Here is a 22,901-nt window from a genome sequence, read left to right on the forward strand (position 1 = left end):
CACACAGGCTGTGACATCTTCCATCTTTTGTCCCACATTATAGGCAGAGAAGACAGAAGCATGGCTTACAGAACTCATCAGAAGCTTCCCACTGCTCTCAGGACCGATTCTAAGCTCCAGTGTGGCTGGAGTCTGGTGAAGCAGGGCAGGATATGGAGAACACAAAGGGAGAAGTGTGTGTGTGGGCGACCCTGTTGGATCTTGAGGGTTGTTTGACGATTTTGCATTTTACTCCAACTGAGATGAGAAGCCATTAGAAGGTTTTGAGCAGAGGAGTGATGTAACTCCAGCGATCATTCTGGCGGCTCCATTGGGAATGGCCTGGAGAGAGGTGAGGATAGAAGCAAGGAGGCCTGCTGGGAGGCTCCTGCCAAGATCCAGGGAAGCGATGATGACCAGACTAGGATGAGAGAAAGCAGTGGTGAGAACAGGTAGGATTCTGCGTACATGTTGAAGACAGACCCTGTGGGATACATGTAGATTGGATCTGGGATGTGAAAAGGTGCCAAGGATGAATCTAAGGTTTTTGGCCTGAGCAACCACGAGCATGGAGTAAATATAGAGGTAAGGAAGACTGAAAGAAGTGGGATGGGGTGGGATAATAGGATCGGATTCAGTTAGACATGTTAATTTTGAGATACCTTTTAGCAAGCCAAGTACTGGAATGATACCTTTGGGTGGGGAGGAGGAGATGGGCCGTAGCTCATAGGTAGAGGGATTGGACCATGGACGTTTATTCCAAATACTTGGAGATAAAATAAAAACATGGGTACAGATAGAGGGAGATGAATGGATGGGGTGGCAGGAGCTTGGACAAGTTCTCAGTTTCCTCAACGACGAGATGCAAGGATATCTGCTGAGAGCGAGTTGGGGGGGGCGGGTTATCATAGAGTTCTGAGGGAGAAAATGTGTGAAACGGTCATCTAGAAGAAAGGCAACAAGAGCGGACTAGGGAAGTAGAGTATTTATTTAGTATTTGTGTAGTGGTTATGAATTTAAAATGAGACTCGTCAGAATGGTTGTGTGTTTTCTTCACCTCTTCAGCTTCTGGTTCAGGGTGTCTCATAAGGCTGCAATCAATATACGGGCCAGGGCTGAGCTGGCTTTTCTGTTTCTGAGTCTCACTGGACTGCAGTCAAGGTGCCGGCTAAGCTGCATGCTCATCTGGAGGCTGGATTGGAATGGAATTTATTTCCTTGTGCTGTAGGACTGCAAACTTCGTGGGATTTGTTTGTTTGCTTCTATTTTTGCTGGCTCCAGGCCACTGTCAGCTCCTAGAAGATGTGTGAAGTTCCCTGCATGTGGCCCTCTCTGTAGGCAGTTCACTTCATGGCACTTTGTTTCTTTAAGGCCCCGCCAAAGAGTGAACGTGAGCCCTCTGCAAGAAGTCTTAATGTAACCCAATTATGGGACCCATTACTTTTGTCATATAGCATAGCATATTCACGGGAGTGACATCCATCATCTTCTCCTTATTCTGTTAGTTAGAAGCAAGCCACAGGTCCTTCCCAAGCACAAGGGGGAAAGAATTATACAATCCAGGAGGCAGGAATCATGAGTGTCCCCTTAGAGTCTGTCTGCCACATCATTCAATTCCCAATAACTGATACCCAGGAAGCCAAACTTAGGAAATAGTATTTTTTTTAAAACAAAAACTTATAGAGCTTTTATTCTGAGTCAGGAAGAGATGGGACAGAGACATCAGTGAACTCATCTAGGGCATTCAGCTAAGTAACTGCAGAGCTGGGACTCAAACTCAAACTCTTGGGCTTCGGAGTCCATATTCTTATGCTCTATATACTTATAATAGTATGCTAAACTGTCAAAAACAAAGTCAATGCATCAATGAATGCTGTTAAGGGACACAGGAAATAATTACCCAGCAGCTAGGAGGGACCCAAGTAAGTGTTGAGACCATATTTTTGTAACTCAGTTTGGAGGCCAAGCCTACTGTCAGAGACTTTCATTGAGATATTGGGGTCTTTCTTCTATTAACATTAAGTAACACAGGCCAAATGGAGTCATGGAGCTTGGAACAAAAAAATGTGGAGGAATTTTTTGTTGTGCATGAGATTTCTTGGAGGCGATGTCCCCTTGTTACCTTTTCCTTATTTACCTGGGTTTTATTTCCTTATTTACCTAGATTTCATCTGCAGTAGATTCCTAAAGAAGGAATAGGTGAGGGGGGGGGTAACTCTGACGCTAATAACTTGTGATAGACTTTGTGTGTGTCCTGCATATTGAGTTGAGAAGCAGAAGAGCTAAAACGCACAGTCAATCCAAAGCTTCTGCCCTTAGCAGTAGACCTGAGAAACCACATTATGAAAAATCATTCACATCTGAGAAACCATGGTATGCAAAGTCAGCCAGACATAGGTGAGCAGGCAGGTGGGGGATGAAGCATGCTACAGTTCTGGTTTCAGTGTAGGTCAGATGCCATTGGGAGCCATTTCTGAGGAATTTCCCCTGGGGACAGCACGACTGTGCAGGAGAAAGATCCAGCCAAATGGGCTCCTAAGAGAAGACATTAAATATTTGACCCAGGGCCCTCAATGGCAGTGAGGTGTTTGTATTGTTATATAACAATATATAACAGCATATGGCTTCTCTGGCTTTTGCTTCTTACTTACCTACTTATCCTGTCCTTAGGGAAACCACTTCACTTTGGGAGCTTTGGTTTCCTTATCTGTGAATTAAGGGAGCTGGATCAGATAATCTCTAGCCCACAGCCTGTGATGGCATTTAAAGTCCACTCTCCCACATCATACAGACCTGCTCAATGTGGAGTCCTGAGGCTGTGCACCTCTCTAATCATTGCTCACCAACACTCTGGTTTTTTTTTTTGTCTGTTTGTTTGTTTTATTTATTTATTCATGAGAGTCAGAGAGAGAGAGGGAGGCAGCAGCAGAGGGAGAAGCAGGCTCCCCGCCTAGCAGGGAGCCCGATGTGGGACTCGATCCCAGGACCTTGGGATCGTGACCTGAGCCGAAGGCAGACGCTCAACCATCTGAGCCACCCAGGCGCCCCTCACCAACACTCTCTTGTTTACTTTCTCCCCGGCTCATTCCACTTTGTTCTTTTTGTACTTACTAGATGGCCGTCGGTTTTTGAGGGGCTATACTTCCAGTAAAAAAAAAAAAAATGTAGGGGCGCCTGGGTGGCTCAGTTGGTTAAGCGACTGCCTTCGGCTCAGGTCATGATCCTGGAGTCCCAGGATCGAGTCCCGCATCGGGCTCCCTGCTCAGCACGGAGTCTGCTTCTCCCTCTGACCCTCCTCCCTCTCCTGCTCTCTGTCTCTCATTCTCTCTCTCGCAAATAAATAAATAAATAAAAATCTTTAAAAAAAAATGTAATTGAACAGGATGTATTCATGATTTCACAGTGTTTTGAAACACCCCCTGAGCTACAGGAAATTTAGGGCGTGGGAGGAGTGATGAGCTAAGTCGGGGTGATCTCCTGAGAGAAAAAGTACTCACGTCCTAGGAAGCCAAAGCCCCAGTCCCTCCACCACCCATCTGTTTGCCTCTTGGAAACCGTGATCTCATGAAGGCTCAGGCCTGCCTTACGGAACCTCGTGCTGAGCCAAACTCCCCTGGTGATCGGCTGTACTTCCGGGAAGGAACCTGGGTCCTTTTGGAAGTTCAGTGACCTGCCTGAGGCCCTGGCATTCAGGAGAATGAAGGGAGCATTCCTTTGGCGGAACCCCACTCACATGAGTCTGCTGTCCGAAAAATCTGGGTGGGTCGTTCCTGGTTGTACTGCCTTGGAAAGTGTGGACAGACTTGGTCATTCATGACCCACACCAACTGCAGGAAAAACGAGCAGGTTCTTTGAGTTGTTAAGTAGCATACCTCCTTTTCTGAAATTAAAAGAAATATATGCTTCTCTAATTATCAAGTAATTTTCACTTTAGAAATTTAGAAAAAAAAACTTAGAAGAAATTTAGGAAAAATTTTAGAAAAAAAAGCATCCGAAAGAATATAAAAATGCCTATAATCCCATTGTCCCTAAAAGACCAAAGCATAAGACCTTCTGTTGTATGCCCTTCTGAATTTTTGAATTTGTGTGCCCATTTAAAACATCTCTCCTGGAATCTCAACATGATTCTGTGTTTTTAATAGAGGACTATACCATTTTCCTTCTTTTTTTTAATAAAGATTTTATTTATTTATTTGAGAGAGAGAATGAGAGAGAGAGAGCACATGAGAGGGGGGAGGGTCAGAAGGAGAAGAGACTCCCTGCTGAGCGTGGAGCCTGATGCGGGACTCGAACCCAGGACTCCAGGATCATGACCTGAGTCGAAGGCAGTCGCTTAACCAACTGAGCCACCCAGGCACCCTCCATTTTCCTTCTTGTGTGGTAGGCCCCTTCTCTTTCAATTCTCTTTCCAACTCTGTAAGATATTGTATTATCTCATTTTTATTGATGAGAAAACTGAAATTCAGGGAGTTACGGTGATTTTTCCAAATCACACAGCTCCTATCTATCATCCATCTATCGCCTATCTTATCTATCAAATGAAAGTATTATCTGCTTTTTTAAACCAAGCTGGGACCATACATACTAGTAAACTACTAAAAATATTTACCCTTTGGTAGATAATTCCTTTTAATTCTTTTTTGGTGATTCAAATTTCACAGTTTATTTAATACCAACCCTTAGGTATCTCACTTCTAAGTTCTTTACCTGACTACAAATTCCTTGGTTTCTTTCATTAAGGAGGCAATAGGATTTAGAGAAGGGGATGGTGTTGCCAGTGGGAAAACAAATAACCAGCTAGCAGATGTCCCATTATCAAGGCTGAGGACCAAGCCTCGTACAATGAGTGAGACTGTCCCTTACCTCCCAACGCTTTCTCAAACTCTCTTGGCCTATCCTTTAGTAAAAATTCTTCATTCCTTTATTCCCTCCCCCTTCCGAGCTCTGAAATCCTTTAATTGTGCATTCATTGTGGCCCTCTAACTTGAAAAAGGAACATCTTCCCTGGCTTTATTTTTGTACTCCAAATTTTCCTTGAGGACACAGAACCCTAGCTTTTGATTCCCCTGGTACCTATCACAAGTACTGGCACAGAATAATAAACATATTTTAAACAAACATCTATTTGTTTTTGATCAAATGATGAACACATGCCAGTTTGTTCTTTAAGGAGTAGTTAGACCTCAGGGACATCCATATAAACATCAACAGGTTCTGGAACTTCCCACTCTGCACAGTTCCTGTACTGCTCAGCTAAGCCTCACTGTTTTCAGCGGGAAGGTGGGCAATCAGAGAAACACTGCCCATCATTATTCCTGCCCCAAGGACTCACAGCTGCCCCCAGACACAGCATGGCCGGTGGCATTTTTAGCTTCCCAGGTGATGTGGCATACTGCCTGGCTGCTGGAGGGCGTGTGACATGGACAGGCAAACTACTTAGTGACTGTCACACCCTGGATCCTTTCCTTCAGAGCTGTGTGCTCCGTGGCTTAAGGATTTTCTTTTGTGTTTGCACTGACAATGAAGAACTCTACCATTAGTTTCATTTCGTTTATGGGACTTTTAAATTTTTACATAATTTCAACCTTATAGAGAAATTGTGAAGCAGTATAAAGAAGTTATATGCCCTGTACTCAAATTCGGTAATTGCTAGCATTTCCCCCAAATATACAATTCTACTATGTATGCACACAATCTATAACTGTCTCTGTATTTATGTTAATAACCATGGGTTTATACTTACAATCTGCCACTAAAGAGGTAATTCTAGTCTCCCATTCCATATTTGTAATTTCCTTCTCTAATCTGATAATCTAATTTAATCATTCTCTTCAATATATTTAGTCATTTGCTCATCTCCACTATACAAAAAATAGTGTCAGAATTGCTAACCCATACCACTGTGAAAAGCCAAACTGCTAATAGAGTTTAGTATTTGTTTCCAGTTCTCTCTGTCTTTAGATTGAGGGCATATACTTAAAATACTCTGCTCACAGATATATTCATATGTCAAAAATCATCATATTGTACACTTTAAATATCTGTAGTTTAAGTCAATGTCAATAAAGCCATACAAAATAACTGGGTTCAAAAGTTTCTAAGGTTCATTCCCCAGGGAAACTTTTCAGAGAAGTTCTGTTACTTAAGATACAGTGAGGTTCATTTGCTTCCGTTTGTTTTCTATTTCAGGGTTCAACTTCCCTCTTTGTTAATTTCATTTCATTTTTTTGAATATGTAAAGCATTAACATGGTTCCAAAAGTCAAAACTATCCGGAAAGTTATATATGGAGAAGTGCCTGATTCCAGCCTGTTCTCTGTAGGTAGCCAATCTTACTGGTTTCTGGTTTATCCAAGTTACAAAATAAGTAAGTTTATCCAAGGAAAATTTGGAGTACAAAAATAAAGCCAGGGAAGATGTTCCTTTATCCTTCCTGGTTTTTTTTAAATATATAAATAGGTGAAGAGGATTAAGAGGCACATTCTTCCAGTTACAAAATAAGTAACTCACAGGGATGTAAAGTACAGCATAGGAATACAGTCAATAATACTGTAAGAATTTATAAGTGACTACACTTACGGTGGTGAGCATTTTGCAATGTACACAGATGTCGAAACTATGTTGTGCACCTGAAACTAACATAATATTGTGTGTCAACTATACTTCAGCTAAAAAGAAATTTGGAAAAACTCTTTAAGCAAAATGAATTACAATGTGTCGTGGAATGTATAACATCTGTGAAAGCAAAATGTATGACAACAGCACAAATGCTGGGAGGGGAGCTGTGCAAATACACTATGGCAAAAAAAAAAAACCCAGATGTATGTACATTTTTCTTATTTCTCCTTCTTTCATCTGTATATACTCATGTAGTACACTTTCCTTTTTTTTTTTTCACGTAACAGTATATCCTTAAAGTTATCCCTTATCAAGTTCATATCACTCTTTTTTTCTTCTTTTTTTGGGGCAGCCATATAGTACCCCGTGCCTTCCTGTAGGACTTGTATGGTTTCATGCTTTACATTTAGATTTCTCATGTATCTGCACTTTATTCTTGTGATGAGATAAAGTATGGATCTCATTTTATCTTTTTCCAGATGGCTACTCATTTGTCCTATTTACTGAAACGTTGATTTTTTTGCTCCACGGGTGTGAGCTGTGCTGCTACATCTCTGATGCATCCTGGGGGCCCATTCTGGACTATCTAGTCTGTTCCACTTGTCAGTATATCCATGTGCCACAACCTCATTGTTTTACTTATGGAGGCTTCACAGAATAGTTTTATATGAGAGATGGGCTTCTTATTGTAACTTTTCTTTTTCTGTGTTTCTAGCTCTTCTTTCATGTTTCTTTTTCCATGAGAACTCAAGCTGAACTTTTGTATCAACTTGTCTAATTTATAAATTTATAATTTAACCAGGGTGCTTTCCCATTTGATCAAGTGAACCTTGATCTTCTGTGGCTTTTGTGTAGGAGTGTTTTCCAGTTTCCCTCCTACAGGTTTTGCACATTTGGTGTTAGATTTATACCTAATTATCTGATTTTCTTTGTTACTATTAAAATGGCATTCTCTCTGCCATCGTGTCTTCTGTCTGGTTATTGTTTGTGTATATTAAAAACCATTGACTTCTGTCTGTTCATTTTACAGCCGGCTACCTTGCTGAAATATTTTATGATTTAGCCTAATCCAATAGTTTGAGTTAGTCTTGCCATTGATTCTCTAGGGTTGTCCAGGTATACCCTCATCTCAAGGGAGTTGTACTTATTTTCTAACTTTTTTTTTCTCTTTTTAAATTCTGAAGCCTCTTGTGAGTTCTACTGTCTCATTGCATTAGCTCATATTTTCAGTGTAATGTTAAATAATCACGGATAGAGTGGGCATCCTTGCCTTGCTCTCTGCCACTGTCTCTTGAATGACTATATACAGTTGAACCTTGAACAACACAGGTCTGAACTGCATAGGTCTGCTTATACACGTGTTTTTTTTCAATAAATCCAGTATAGAAGTATAAATGTATTTTCCCTTATGATTTTTTTTTTTAAGATTTTATTTATTTGAGAGAGTAAGAGAGAGCACAAGACGGGGGAGTGTCAGAAGGAGAAGCAGATTCCCTGCTGAGTGGGGAGGCCCATGTGGGACTCGATCCGAGGACTCCGGGACCATGCCATAAGCCGAAGGCAGACGCTTAACTGACTGAGCTACCCAGGCACCCCACTTATGATTTTCTTAGTAACATTTTCTTTAGCTTTATTATAAGAATACAGTCTATAATACATATACAAAATATGTGTTAACTGACTGTTTATGTTATCAGTAAAGCTTCAGCTCCGCAGCGGGCTACTAGTTAAGTTTCTGGGGAGTCAAAAGTTATATGTGGATTTTTGACTGTGTCCGATGTCGGTGCTCCTAACCACCTCGATGTTCAAGGGTCAACTGTGTATGAAAAATGCCTTAAAGGCCAGAAATAGCTCTTCAGTGTAAGAAGCTTCTGGATATTTATCTGGCAAGATGAAATTAAGGCTCTTCTTATGCTTAGTAACTAGAAAAATAATTTAGCAAATGGTGGAAGTAAAAATTTGATTTTGTAACAGTTCATTGAAAACACTTGTGCTGGGCCCCAGTGTTATCTTTTATATTTAAAGACCTCTTTGATTATACTTTGCTCTTCATTCATTCATTCGTCTAAGATTTACAGAATGCCTCTAATACTCCACTCTCTTAGATTCTTTCTCATTTAATTTGTACTGTACCCATGTGAAGTTGATATTATCCTCATTTTATATGGAGAAAATTGAGGTTAAGAGTTAAGTGGACACACAGCCTCTAAGGTTGAACTCTGATTTTGAATCTGCATCTCCTGGTTCGAATCTAAACTCTCATATATTTCTTTGCCAGGGAGTGGAAACACAGAAGAGTAACAATCAGTATATTTTTAGAAAGCAATGGTCTTAAATTCTCTTTCTTTCATTAAAGGTCACAATGTTATATCCAGTCACATCGTTGTGGGCAGGCTTCTTTAAGTAGAACCTAAGCGTATTAATGGGAATGTATTTGTTCTTCTCAGTTATGAAGGACTTCAGAGAAATGTTCCTTATGGTATCAGGGATCCAAACGACAAGAAGCTTTGCAGATGGTGATAAGTATATCAAAGTATCCAGGACCTAGAAAAGCACCTGACATAGGGAAAGCACTCAAATAACAATAATTACAAGTTTATTAGTGTTCATTCTGTTCTGCATTCTTTACTTGTATTAACTGGTTTCATCCTCACAACAACCCTAAGGGCATTTCTATTATTGCTTGTATTTTATAGGTGAGAAAACTGATGCATGTGCTAATTAATTTACCAAAGATCATATTCAATAAAAAAGCTGGAATTCAGTCTTCAGATCCCCTGCTCTTAACCACTACACTATAAATCTTTCAAATAAATGAAGTTCTGCGATCATGAAAACAGGAGCATATTCTACCTCCTGAATATGAATCTACCGGCATTACTTACCAAGTACATTTTTCTGTTACTTAATGTGTAGGGGAATTTTGCAATCGATTAAGTAAATGAAAAGGCTCTTGTACTTAAGGTAGAGGAAAGGCACCTGAATACCTGAAATTCTTTATGTCAGGTGCTGTGTTAAATCTAAGTGTGTTTTGGTATTTCAGTATATCGGACTTCTTGCAAAACTGCAAAGCCCAACGCAGCTCAAAATGCAAACGCAGCTTCTACGGGCCCCCGTCCTGAGCATATAACCTGCACGTGCACACCCACAGAAGGTATGTCACAGGACTGACAGTATACAGCAGGCAATTATAAACAGTGGGCCGTGCAAGGGCCATGGAGGTCATCCAGTCCAACCACCAGTTTCGTGTCGAATCCTGAGGAAGTAACACAGTCACACAAATCGGACATCTGGGCTCTTTCTCGCTGGCGCGCTTTTCATTACATAATACCTTTGCTTGCCTTTCCTCTCTTTTCCTGCCTGTTTTGTGCACAAGTAAACGGGCCTGGCTTCTCGCGCTTGGGACCCAAAACCCATAAAGCAGAAAGGCAGTCGGAGCCCTTGCAGGGATCCGGCTCACCCGAGACGCCACAGCCCGCCCAAGGTCAGAGCGCGCCCCGGGTCCGCCCTCCGGGGTCGGTGCGCACACACGGCCGCATTTCGCAACCCTCCGCGCCGCCTGTCGGGAATCCACCAGCCGACTGACCCCGCTCCCCACCCAACTCGGCGGTCCGTTTCTGTTAACAGGGTGCGGCCGAGGCGCTGGGCCAGCGGACGACGAGAGCCGTGGGCCGGCAGCTCGCGGGGCCAGCTGTGACGCCAGGGCCCCCACGCGGCGGCCAACGCGACCACCGCGCGGCGCCGGCCTCACCCCCCCAGCTGACGCAGCGCACACCTCTCCGCGTTCGCGGCGCGCCGGGGGGCGGGGCCGCCCGCGGAGCGGACTCCCAGCGCCGTCCTCATTGGGCCAGGGAATGAGTGACGCGCCAGTCCCCGCCCCCTCGGCGCCCGCCTCGCCGCCCGCCTCGCCGCCCGCGCGCGGGGCGCTGACGTGGCCGGGCGGGCGGTGGCGGCTCCTCCCGGCGCGGGTGGCCGCCCTTGGCTGCGAGGGAGGGGCGGGGTGGCCGGGGCCGTGCTCCCCGGGCCCGCTCGCGGCCCGCCCCGCCGCCCCGGCCCCCCGGATGAGGGTATATATTCGGAGCGGGCGCGGGACGCCGAGGAGTGGCCGCGCGCTGGGAGCCGGAGCCGGGCGGAGTCGCCGTTGCGCCGAGGGAGGTGAGGGGCTCTCCGGCCAGTCGTGTCTCGTTCCCCGGTGCCCCGCCAGCCCGGAGGGACTCCGGGGCCCGGTCCCGCCACGCGCACGCCCCCACGGCCACGTCGGTGCTTGGCGCCCGAGCCTGGCCCTGGCCGAGGAACCGCCCCGCGCGCCCGCAGGCGCTTGCCGAGCTCGGAGACCCCGCTGGGGAGTGCGCCCCAGCCGGGGGCTTTGGGGAGGACCCGGACGGGGCAGTGTGTGGAGTGGGGCTCTGTCGACCGGCTGGGGGCGGGCCTCACCTGGATGCGGGGGCAGGGGCCTTGCGGACGGTTTGGGCAAGCTCGGGGGCCTCCGGTGGGGACAAGTGATCGTTTGACGTGTCCGCTGGGAACGGGGTGGGCCGCCTGGCACAGAAGAGGGAGAGAATTCCGAGGGCGTCGGCAGGGAAGAGTGGACATACCTGCGGGGCACGTGAGAAGGGGACAAAGCCCGCTTGCCCCTTTTTGTTCGTTTGGTTGGTTTTAACACTGGTGGTGGGAGAGGGTTGAGATTGCGGGGTTTCCCCTGCCTTGGCCACGCAGGAGGATGGGATCGGAGGGCTGAGAAGGCACGCATGTGCTGAACATATGGCTTCCTGAAGAGTGTATGAAGTTTGGCCTGACGCTGTCCTGTGTTTATTTGTGCACGGTTTATGAATTCTGAAATGAGGCAGTAGTGATTATGGTAATATGAAGATGTCATTATGTAGTGCTTTTAGTTTAAGGACTTTTAAGGTGAGATTCTGTAGGTGTGGACCGAAGGGTTTACAGGAAGCTGAAGGCAGGTTCTATTCCCTCATTATTAGTGAGTTGGCTCCCTTAGCTGGGATTGAGAAAGACTTCATGGTCTGTGCTGCCAAGCATTTATAGGATTCAGTGGTTATGGCTCAACTCCAAGACTATTTTTCAAAAGTTCTAAGAAGTTTACTTATCAGTTTTGGGGGCATAATATAGCAGCAGAGATAGGGGCAGGAGGGAGACCGGGAAAGGAGGGGAAATCCTGGATTTCTTTAATACTGGCATTTAAATTTTAATAAAGGTATATTTGATCATGGTGGATTTTTACCAAATTTGTCATTGTTTTTGATGCAGATGTATTAGGTATGGGCATATACCAAATTCTGCCATCATTTTTTGAGCAGATCCTTGGCTTTTTCAGACTTTGCTTGTCAAAGTAAAAATCCTACTCTAACTCTTGTATTCACTATTGCTTACCATTACACATTACATCCAGACCTCTTACCAGAATTAATTTAGCACATGTGACCTTGTCAACCTTTGCAGACCACCAGTGGTCCAAGGCCAGGTATCAAAGTTTAACCTGTGTGGGGAAAAATTTAACCTGAGTTGTCTTATTTGTATGGATCCATTTTCCCAAGCATCTGAAGGTGAATGGGTATTTAATGACTTCTTAGGAAAAGATTGATTTATATCTTAAAATGTTATAATACTATGTTGGCATATGTTTTAGTAGGCAGGGACTCTCCACTCTTGACTCTCATTTGAGGGTGTGTGAGGAAGGCTGGTTTTATCGTCTTTATGAGGAAATGTGTACACAGGGAGGTGGAATGATTTGCATAGGGTCAGTTGATAGGGAGGGACCAAGAACTAGGACTTCCAATTCTTCAGTTACCTGGTTGCCAGATGATCTTCCTGCTATAGTATGCTTCTTTAAATCTGGGCAAAAACAGTAGTATAGATGAGACCTTAGGAAAGACCCAATTCCTTGGACAATAGTTTAATAGAAAACGGTCTCTCTCAACTTTTTTTTTGTTTTTTACGTGATGTATTTTTTTAATTAAAAAACAATGGTATCATATCTCTTGAAATCTATATAAATCAATAGAAATGCCTTTTAATATCCTAATGCATGTCCAAGGCTCAGTCTTCTAACTTCTTTGCTTTTTTATCCATCTACACTTGCCAGGGGATCTTATTAAGTTCATAATTAATATCACGTATGCTGATGACCTTAAGTTTTATCTTTAGCTCCAGTATCACCTTCGAACTTTAGACTACCACATTCTGCTGTCTTACCAGCATTTGTTTGTATGTCTAATAGGCACCTCCAACTTAACATGTCCGTGCATATTTCTAAATCTCCTCCTGTCCTAATGTTTCCCCACTTCAGTAAATGGCACCACCAGTTGGAGTCCTCTTTGCTTGATTCCTGTCTTTCTCTCTGTCTCCACATTCCACCCATGACCTAATCCTGTAGGATTAGGACCCACATCCACCACTGCTCTAAGCCAGCATCATCTCATGGAGACTACCGCAGTACTTCCCTGACTGCCGTCTGCTGGCTTCCACTTTTCCCTTCATTACAGAATATTTTTCCACACAACAACGAATGATCCTTCTGAAATCTAAATCAGACCATGAAGCTCCCCTGCTCCAAATTCTCCAGTGGCTTCCCAAACCCCGGAGTTCTTACTTTGACCAAAAGGCCCTACTTGATCTGCCCAGGGTCCGCCTCAATTAGAGTCCCTCAGGCTCAGTCACTCTGCTCCAGTTGCGTTGACCTTGCACATTCCTGTGTCAGAACTGCTGTCCTGTCCCTAGAATGTTCCTCTCTAAGATACTGACTTGCTCTCTCTTCATTTGGATGGGTTGTCAGATGTCTCAGAGGCTCCACCTAACCACCCCATTTAAAATATCCACTGTCCCCCTCTCGTTGCGCTTTCACCGCTTAGCCCACTTTCTCCTACTTGACATTTTATGTTTGCCTGTCTCTCACACTGGAATGTGGGCATGCGCATTGTCGCTTTGTGCATTGCTGTGTCTTTGTACCCTACATCAGCGCCTGGCAGACAGTAAGTGCTCATTAAATATTGAATGAATTAATGGCACATGAAAGTTAAATAATGTTCCTTCATAAATTGTTGACGTACCTCTGCGTGTGAAAAGGAAACTGAGCAGGAACCTGTTGGCATGAGTGAGGTTGTGGGCTCACCATCTGTCTTTGAACAGGAGTAGCAGCACTGAAGCACATGCAGCCTCATCTGTGGCCACTTGCCGCCCATCTTCCAGCACGATGCCTCGTGCCTTGAGTATATTTCTTTACCTAAACCGCTTTTCCTGCCGTTGCCACGGACTGGGTTTTCTTTCACTTGTTGTACCTTTCTCACACTTCTCTTCATCCTCCACTGCCTAACTCAGCCAGTAGCTCTCCTCCTGTTCTGGAGGCTGTAGCTCATTGTTCTGAAGCACAAGTTTCATTTTTATAATAGTAGCTGATAACTTTTATAGAGGGCTTTTTATGTGTCCAGTACTGTTTTAAATGCTTTTCATTTGAATTCAGTAATTCTCTTAACCTTAGAGGTAAGTACTGTTTTTATCCTCATTTTACAGAAGAGAAAAATTGAGGCACAGAAAGGTTAAGTAACTTGTTCAAGGTCACAGAATTAGGAAATAGTGCCGCAGGGGTCTGAGCCCAGCCAGGCTGGCTCGGAAGCCCGATGCTGACTTCCACCAGCCCTCCTGCCTCTTAAATGAGATGTTGGGTTGAATTCTTAGTATTTGCTCTGCTTATGAGGGTTATTGTCTGATGCAAAGATCACAGGCATTAGAGTCAGGTTTATCTGGGTTAAAATTCCTGTTCTTCTGTCTACTAGGTACGTAGCCTTGGGCAAATTACTGAACCTCTTTGAGCCTTGTTTTCTCATTGGTTCTTACTTCACTTATGCCTCTGAACCTGGTGAATAAAATTTATCGTTCCCATTTTGCAGATGAAATTAACAGAGTTGAAGGTATCTATGACTTGGTCCAAGGAAGAGAGCCAGGAATAAAAGTCACTTTTGTTTGATTCCTAAACCAATAAAGATGCACTTGAAGCTAGAGTATGTGAGGCAGGCCTTTAAGGGTGAATGGGATTTCAGTAGATAGGAGGGGCTAAAGGAAGTGCTTGGAGGAAAGGACAGGGGTGTTAGGTGACAGCAAGGTAGAACTGTGTCCCACCCTGATAATAAGGTTTCATTTTTGTTTCATATGGGAGCCTTAATTTTGTTAGGAATCATTGGTAACTCATAAAGTGGATTTCATGAGTAGTACCGTTCATTTCACACTTGAAGCATTATATCCCTGAAATAAATCCAAATAACAAACCAAAAATAAAAGTTGGGAATATAGCACACTGAATCTTATGTGCTCATCTAATTTGAAGTTGATTTGATAAGAATCCTGAAGCCAGTCTGTCACTTCAGTTTTAGAGGGCATCTTATTTAAAGAAAAAAATTATAGAAGCTATGTGCCTGTCTCTATTGTCTGATAAAACATTTCCTGAATGTATTTTTGAGTGGACATTAGTTAAAATTATTTCTGAGCAATTTCTGATTTGGATCACCATACCCATTACTGAATAAAAAGTAATGATACATTTTAAAATGAAGTATTTACTCATCCTGTGAAGTTCCGCCCCTGCCTGTTTTGTGCATTTTCTTTCTTTCTCCATTTTGTTGGCTTGTGAACTCATTTCTGCAAAGTGAGTCAGATGTAAGAACATCAGTTGTGTCTGTATTTCTGAATAAAGTATAAATAATGTACTCGCTCTCGCTGCTCCTTTTACACACACACACCCACGCCCACACCCACTCACCCACAGTCTTTTCTCCTGAGAGGCAGTAGAGCGTAACAGTTAAGAGCGTGACTTCAAGAGTCAGGTTGTTAGGGTTGGAATCCAGGCTCTATCACTTTACTAGTTTGGGACTTTGGGCAAGTTGTCTCTGTGGTGCAGTATCTTCCTCTGTAAAGTAATCCCAGCAATAGTACCTTAGCATTGCTTTGAGAATGACATGAACAAGTATCTGTAAAGCAATTAGAATTGTACTGAGTCATCCACGAGTGATATGTAAGCGATAGGTGTTATTATTGCTACCTCAGGGAACAGATGTAGGTTCTCTTAACCTGAGTTTGTGAATGGTGTTTGATGTTTAGTAGTCCTGATGAGGTAGATACTGTTATTAATTCCACTTTACAGGTGAGGCACACAGAACTCCAGAACATTGCTCCGAACTACCATGTCTGTTACCTACCACTGTTCTTATGGTAGGAGATAGCAGACTGTTTCTTTGGTAACTTTTTTTCCTGTCCTTCATGTCTAAGCAGTTAGAACTTGGTGATGATTCTTTACAGTGACCCTCAAATTTCTCCCTTTCACACTTATTTCCTTTGCAACTAATCTGGCTCAGAACTTTGGCTTTTCATACCTGCAGTTGTCTTTGAACTTGTTTTCCTGCTTCTAGTAGTCCCTCCTTACCATCTATTTTATGCCATTGCCCTTTCTGTCGTCTCTCTAAAGCATGCTGACATGGCCCTGTTGAGTAATCTGCTGTGGGCTTCTTGTTACTCTGTTAGGTCTAAATTCCTTGGCTTGGTTTTCAAGGCTCTTCATGTTCGAGTCCTACCCTACATCTCTTCCCATCATGCTACGTAGAACTTCAGCTTTCTTAACTGCTCTCATCACACAGGTCTACTCTGCTTGTTTTCTGATCTTATCTGTGTTAATACGTGAGGCACACACAGCTCCATCATGCTTCCTTTGTGAACTCTTTCTAGACAACGCCTACCTTCTCTTGCGTTTATCTATAGGACAAGTAGAGTCAATATTTCCTCTTTCTCTTATTTTTGAATAGTATGCAGTTTAACACTTTGCTGTATTACATTTCTTATCTGTTGATTGTTACATGTGAATTGCTTGTCCCTTTAGGGTTTAATTCTTAGTAAAGATAATAGATATGTTTTTATTGCTTCTCTGTAGAATTTGCTATTGAAATAAAATGTATTTTTCATGATTATAGGTGTTCCTATCTTCTTGGATTTTGTTTTATTCTGAATACAACAGAATCGTTTCCCTCATTAGCACTAGAAGGAGAACAGTTGTTACTTAGAAGTCAAGTGCTCACGGCCAGAGGAGTATGACAGGGGCAGCAGTGGGGAGGCCAGATGGTGAGCCCTGGAATTGGGCCGCCTGCTGGGCTCACATCCTAGCTCCGCCAGTTGGCCTGGTTGTGTTGCCTCTCTGTGCCTCAGTCTCCTCAGTGGTAAAGTAAGGAAAATAATAGCACCTCTGTTGTAGAGTTGGTGAAAATTAAATGAGACCTTGGAGGTAAAGTTCTTAGTGCAGTGCCTGCTGTATAATGCTAGTTAGTATTACAGTTAATAATACTAATTGTCCTACAAGTTTATTTTTAAATTTTTATTTATTTTTATTTTTTTAAATTTTAATTCTAGTATATTTAACTTACGGTGTTATATTAGTTTCAGGTGTACAGTGTAGCGATTCAACAGTTCTATGCGTTACTCAGTGCTCATTGTGATAAGAGTCCTCTTTAGTCCCCATCACCTATTTCACTCATTCCCCCCCACCTACCTCCCCTCTGGTAACCATCAGTTTGTTCTCTGTAGTTAAGAAAAAGTCTGTTTCTTGGTTTGTCTCTTTTTTTCTTTTGCTATTTGTTTTGTTTCTTAATTTCCACATATGAGAAATCATGTATTTGCCTTCCTCTGATTGACTTAGCATAGTACTCTCTAGCTCTATCCATGTTGTTGGAAATGGTAAGATTTCATTCTTTTTTATGGTTGAATAATACTTCATTGTGTACACACACCCCCCCCATCTTTATTTATTCCTCAGTGGATGGACTCTTGGGCTGCTTCCATAATTTGGATATTGGAAATAATGTTGCAGTAACCATAAGGGTGTATGTATCCCTTTGAGTTAGTGGTTTTTTGTTTTTTGTTTTGTAAATTCCCAGTAGTACAATTATTGGATCATAGGGTAGTTCTATTTTTAACTTTTTGAGGAACCTCCATACGCTCTTCCACAGTGGCTGCACCAGCTTGCGTTCCCACCAGCAGTGCATGAGGGTTCCCCTCATCCTTGCCAACACTTGTTTCTTGTGTTTTTTATTTTAGTCATTCTGACAGGTATGAGGTGATAATTGTAATTTTGATTTGCTTTTTTCTGGTGATGAGTGATGTTGAGCATCTTTTCACATGTCTCTTGGCTATCTGGATGTCTTTAGAGAAATGTCTGTTTATGTCTTTACAAGTTGGATCTCTCACAACTCTTGTGAGGGAAAGGCAGAAGTTAATTTCCTTAACATTAAGTTTTTTAAAAAAATGTACTTATTTGTAGTAGGAAAAGCTCCTCAGGTTTTGAGGTTGGACTTTGACCCGCTGTTGATTCCTTTTTTTTTTTTTTAAGGTTTACAGGTGCAGAGATTACACCTCTATTTTCACAAAGCTTGGCTACCAGAGCATTATGAATGTTAACGATCTCAAATTCAGGTTGTCCAAAGCTGGACAGGAACACCTGCTACAGTTCTGGAATGAGCTGGATGAAGCCCAACAGGTAGAACTTTATGCAGAGCTCCAGGCCATGAACTTTGAGGAGCTGAACTTCTTTTTCCAGAAGGCAATTGAAGATTTTAACCAGTCCTCTCAGCAAGAGAAGATGGATGCACGAATGGAGCCTGTCCCTCGAGAGGTGTTGGGCAGTGCTACCAGGGACCAGGATTGGCTGCAGGCCTGGGAAAGTGAAGGTACTGAGCATGGAATGTTCATTTTAAAGTTTGTAATGAGATATACCAGAGGTATTAAAGTAGTTGGATCATGTAATGATTTTTTGGATTCTCCTCCTACCTTAAACCAGGTGACTGATCAGAAAGTGACAGATTATGTTGCTAAAACTTCTACCTCGTCTCCCCTGTCAGTGCCTACATGCTCTTTTCATTTCTGTTCCCCATTCAGGGTTTTTCTCATTCAAGTCTTACTGTGCCTCTAGTCTCTTTCCTTGCTCATTTCCATGCTTCTAGTAGATTTCCCACCCTGAAGCACAAGTTAAATGTTTGAGTTTATGCTGGCTTCCTCAAAAAACCTTCCCTCACCTGTATTTCCGATCTGGTCTCTTCTATTTCCCTCTGCTCCTACTGTCCCATACATTTTGGCTGGACCAAATAATTCACCTTTCTCTGAACATTATGTCTTTCCTGCCATTGCTCATGCTTATCCTTGGCTTGGACTGGCCTTTGTCCCTTCTCTGTCTAGCTGGGTCACCTTGAAAGGCAGTCTCCCGGAGTTGTGCTATGTGGTGCAGTGGGGCATGTGGGGAACATACACTCATTTCTTAAGGTTTTTTGATCATGACCTTTTCTTCAGTGTCCCAAGTTGGAGTTATTTGTCCATGCTTGGCTTCCATTCTTTCTTAAACTAAGAGTTGTTTGTGTCTGTCTTCATCATGGAATTGTGGACTCCTGAAGAGCAGCCCATATCCTGCTTGTCTGTGGGTGTCACAGGGCATTTAGAACAGGGTTTTGCAGTTAGAAGTTGGTTGATCAATGTGTGTTGAATTGCCCCCATATTTTTTCTTCTAAAGTGTATCATAAAATCTGTCCCCATAACCAGTTCTAATTAGTGCCTTTGAGAATGGCAAAATAGCTCAAATGTATACCTTTTCTGGTGGAGTTCAGAGCTGTGGTTTTTATAACCCACTACTTCTCTGTAAGTAATAGTGACTAAATATTGCAGGTCAGGCCCTTGAGTGTTTGTACATGGTCCTTGTCAGATCTGGACCTCATGGACGAACAGATCTGATTAATTCTTTTCTTTCCTTTGTAAAAAATGGTACTTAATTGCAAAAATATAAAAATAACAGAAACACTACAGAAAAGTTGCCCTTAATTGAATCAGATGTTTTTATTTGCTCACATTTACACCTATTACTTGATTATATGTATATTTACTTTTATAGATGTGCAATAATGTTATAGATAAAATCTTACAGTCTATATTTGTACCACACTATTGCCATTTTTATTTTGTCTTTCATTCTTTGGCTTTCCCTGTCCCCACAAAAAGGACAGATAATTGCCATTATCAGCCTTCAGTATACATCTCCATGTCTTTCTCTGAGCATACAGACTTAATAATTTTCAAACTGTGTTCCAAGGAACCCTAGGGGTTCCACTGCTGGGGAGACTGTCTCATGTAAGGAGGGGAAATGGATACTAAACATCTTTGTCTCTAACTCCATCTTCCCACTACAAGAGCAGTGCTAGTTTGACATGTTTTATGTATTTGATCTTTATGTCAGGTTTTAGGGCTTGGAGATTAAAAAATATCGAAAATAATTGGATGATCTCTAGGAAGTGCCCTTTTAGATCTCAAGGGCTTGGGAGAGGCTAACCCAGCTTCTCAGAATAGGGCTCTGCCATTGAGCTGTCCGGGAGTAACTTCCAGATGGATCCTTCTGAGCAGAGAGCACTAACTTTGGATTCATGAATCCTCCCCTCCATCCCTGGGTTTCAAAAAGTCTACAACAGAGCGAAAGTCACACAGGGCTCTTTATACCCTCAGGTATCCCTGCTGCCTGTATTTCTCCTTGTGATTTTAGGCAGATGAAGTCTTCCAACAAACTCTTACGGAAAGCCAAAGCTTTGACCTTGTATAACGGGGACCATGAACAACAGTCAAAACGTCCTATAATTTGAGTCTTCATGATAACCTTTTTGTTGGAATCCGTGGAACTAGTCTACCTTTATGACTTTTCATTTAAACTGAAATCTGGAACTCTTTCAACCAAGTATACTACAAGAAAGTACGAAACAAACTTCCTTTGGCTTATTGTCAAGGGAGCAATATTTATTTGTGGCTTAAACAGTAGGGATGAAGAAGGAGACTTTGTAATTTTTTTTTTTTCAGGATTTTATTTATTTATTTGACAGAGATACAGAGAGAGAGGGAACACAAGCAGGGGGCGTGGGAGAGGAGAAGCAGGCTTCCCGCTGAGCAGGGAGCCCGATGCGGGACTCGATCCCAGGACCCTGGGATCATGACCTGAGCCGAAGGCAGTTGCTTAACCAACATTTTAAACACTTTTTTAAAGACTTTTTGAAAACAATTTTAGGTTCACAGCAAACTTGAGAGGAAGATGCAGATTAAAAACATTTTTTTTTTTTTTAAAGATTTTATTTATTTGACAGAGAGAGATACAGTGAGAGAGGGAATACAAGCAGGGGGAATGGGAGAGGGAGAAGCAGGCTTCCCGCAGAGCAGGGAGCCCGATGCGGGGCTCCATCCCAGGACCCTGGGATCATGACCTGAGCCGAAGGCAGATGCTTAATGACTGAGCCACCCAGGCGCCCTGACTTTGTAACTTTTCATTCACTTAGCCAGAAACTTCCATGTGTGTGCAAATTCATAACAAAATGAAGTTTTTGCAGTAACTTATCAAGGGGAAGGGATTGCCATTGTGAAGATTCTAATTGTTGTATTTCAGATAGGAGGAAGATCCTGGCAGTTGTATCAGACAGTGCCCCCTGCGTCCCCCTCCTCAAGATGGAGAGAATAAAAGCATTGTACAGTATTTTAGAATGTCTGGTGGCTGTTGACACTAAAATGGACATTTTCACATTTTCATGCCTAGGGTGGAAAATTATTTCTGAAGGATAAATACATAAGTGAGCACAGTGCTCCTTGTTGAAGAGAGATCTTGTTTTCTTTTTCTTTTTTTTTTTTTTTTTTTAAGATTTTATTTTTAAGTAATCTCTATACCCAAAGTGAGGCTCAAACTTACAACCCTGAGATCAAGAGTTGTATGCTCTACTGACTGAGCCAGCCAGGCTCCCCCCCCTTTTTTTTTTTAAATTTTGTTTTTTTTTTAAGTTTTTTTTTTAAATTTTTTTTTATTTGACAGATAGAGAGAGAGCACAAGTAGGCAGAGTGGCAGGGAGAGGGAGAAGCAGGCTCTCTGCTGAGCAGGGAGTTGGACGTGGGGCTCGATCCCAGGACCTCAGGATCATGACCTGAGCCGAAGGCAGCCGCTTAACCGACTGAGCCACCCAGGCGCCCCTAGCCAGGCTGCCCTTAGTGCATGCACCTGCAAGGAGGGTGGGGAGGAAGAGAGAAGGAGAGAGAGAATCTCAAGCAGACTCTGACCCCAGCACGGAGCGTGTTGGCTGGGCTCTGTCCCACAACCCTGAGATCATGACCTGAGCCAAAATCAGGAGTCTGATGCTCAACCAACTGAGCCACCTAGGCATCCCTAATTTAATTCTTAATGTGTTCTGGCCAGTTGTAGAAAATGGAACATAGAGGAGCAACTGAAAATTTTCTATCTTACAAAGCTGAGATCTAGAGAGAGAAGTAATTAGAAGCTTCTATGAGAATATCATTTTAGTAAAGATACATTGGGAAAATGTATTTGCTTAATAAAAAAACCCCCATCTTTATCAAAGAAATGCATGCTTATACTGAGCATAAAACAGTCTTCCAATTTTATAGTAACATATTAATATCCAGTATTAGGTTCTTTTGTCTATGAGACATTTATAGAATCAGTCTGAATGGTGCTTCTCTACCATGTAACACTGTGGTAGAAAAGTAAGTGGATTGCTTAGAAAAAAATGTATTCATAACATTATCTCCTGTACATTTTGTGGAATCTAGTACAGTGATATTTTTAATAGATTTATTTTAAAAGTAACACATACTTATTTTAGAAAAATTGGAAAAATAACTAAAAACTACAAAGGAAAAAATAAAAATCTCTGCCAGCCCACGTTTCAGAGGTAAATACTCACTAGTAATATTTTCTAGTATTTTCTTAGATTCACACACTGGGATTATGGCTTATGCATAATTTTGTAGCCTACTTAACAAATTTGTTACGAAAAATTTCAAGCATATTTTGAAACAAATATTTAGAGATAAAAACAGTATAATGAATCCCACATATGTATCACCTTGTTAAATATCAAAATTTTGCTACTTTTGCTTCACTTATCCCTCTTCTTTTGTTTTACTGTAGTACTTTAAGACAAATCTCAAACATGATGTTATTTTTACCCTTATTGAGTTCAATATTTATCTCTACATATATGGATATTTTCTTACTACTCACAATGCTATTATTATACCTCATGAAATTTACAATAATCCTCCAGTACCTAAAACTGGTTTAAGTAGTGATTTCCCTTATAGTATGCTTTTTGTACTTGACATTTTTGGGAAATAGTTAATCTGTAAATTAATAGTTTCACCTGTACAGTACGGTTAAAAGTTAAAGACTTAAAATGTCTTTTCTGACTAATTTTCTTGGCTAGTCTTCCTTTATCTCCACTAGTTTAATAGCTG

The 22,901-nt window shown here is 42.3% G+C and overlaps 1 protein-coding gene across 5 annotated transcripts in view; it reads left to right on the forward strand.

The window, feature by feature from the left end:
• Nucleotides 1–22,901, forward strand: part of LOC118014035 (serine/threonine-protein kinase Kist) — a 91,368-nt gene that overhangs the window by 42,245 nt on the left and 26,222 nt on the right. For 4 of the 5 annotated variants that reach the window (XM_035010037.1, XM_035010036.1, XM_035010038.1 and 1 more), the window contains exon 8: nucleotides 17,974–18,310. In XM_035010037.1, the coding sequence (XP_034865928.1) occupies nucleotides 17,974–18,310 (337 nt within the window). Of the gene's footprint in view, nucleotides 1–10,561; nucleotides 10,752–17,973; nucleotides 18,311–22,901 lie in introns of those variants that run through there. The other variant, XM_035010040.1, reaches the window with a different exon arrangement.

The sequence above is a fragment of the Mirounga leonina genome, unplaced genomic scaffold (genome assembly GCF_011800145.1).
Source record: "Mirounga leonina isolate KUSES-001 unplaced genomic scaffold, KU_Mleo_1.0 Mir_154, whole genome shotgun sequence".
Lineage (NCBI taxonomy): Eukaryota > Metazoa > Chordata > Mammalia > Carnivora > Phocidae > Mirounga > Mirounga leonina.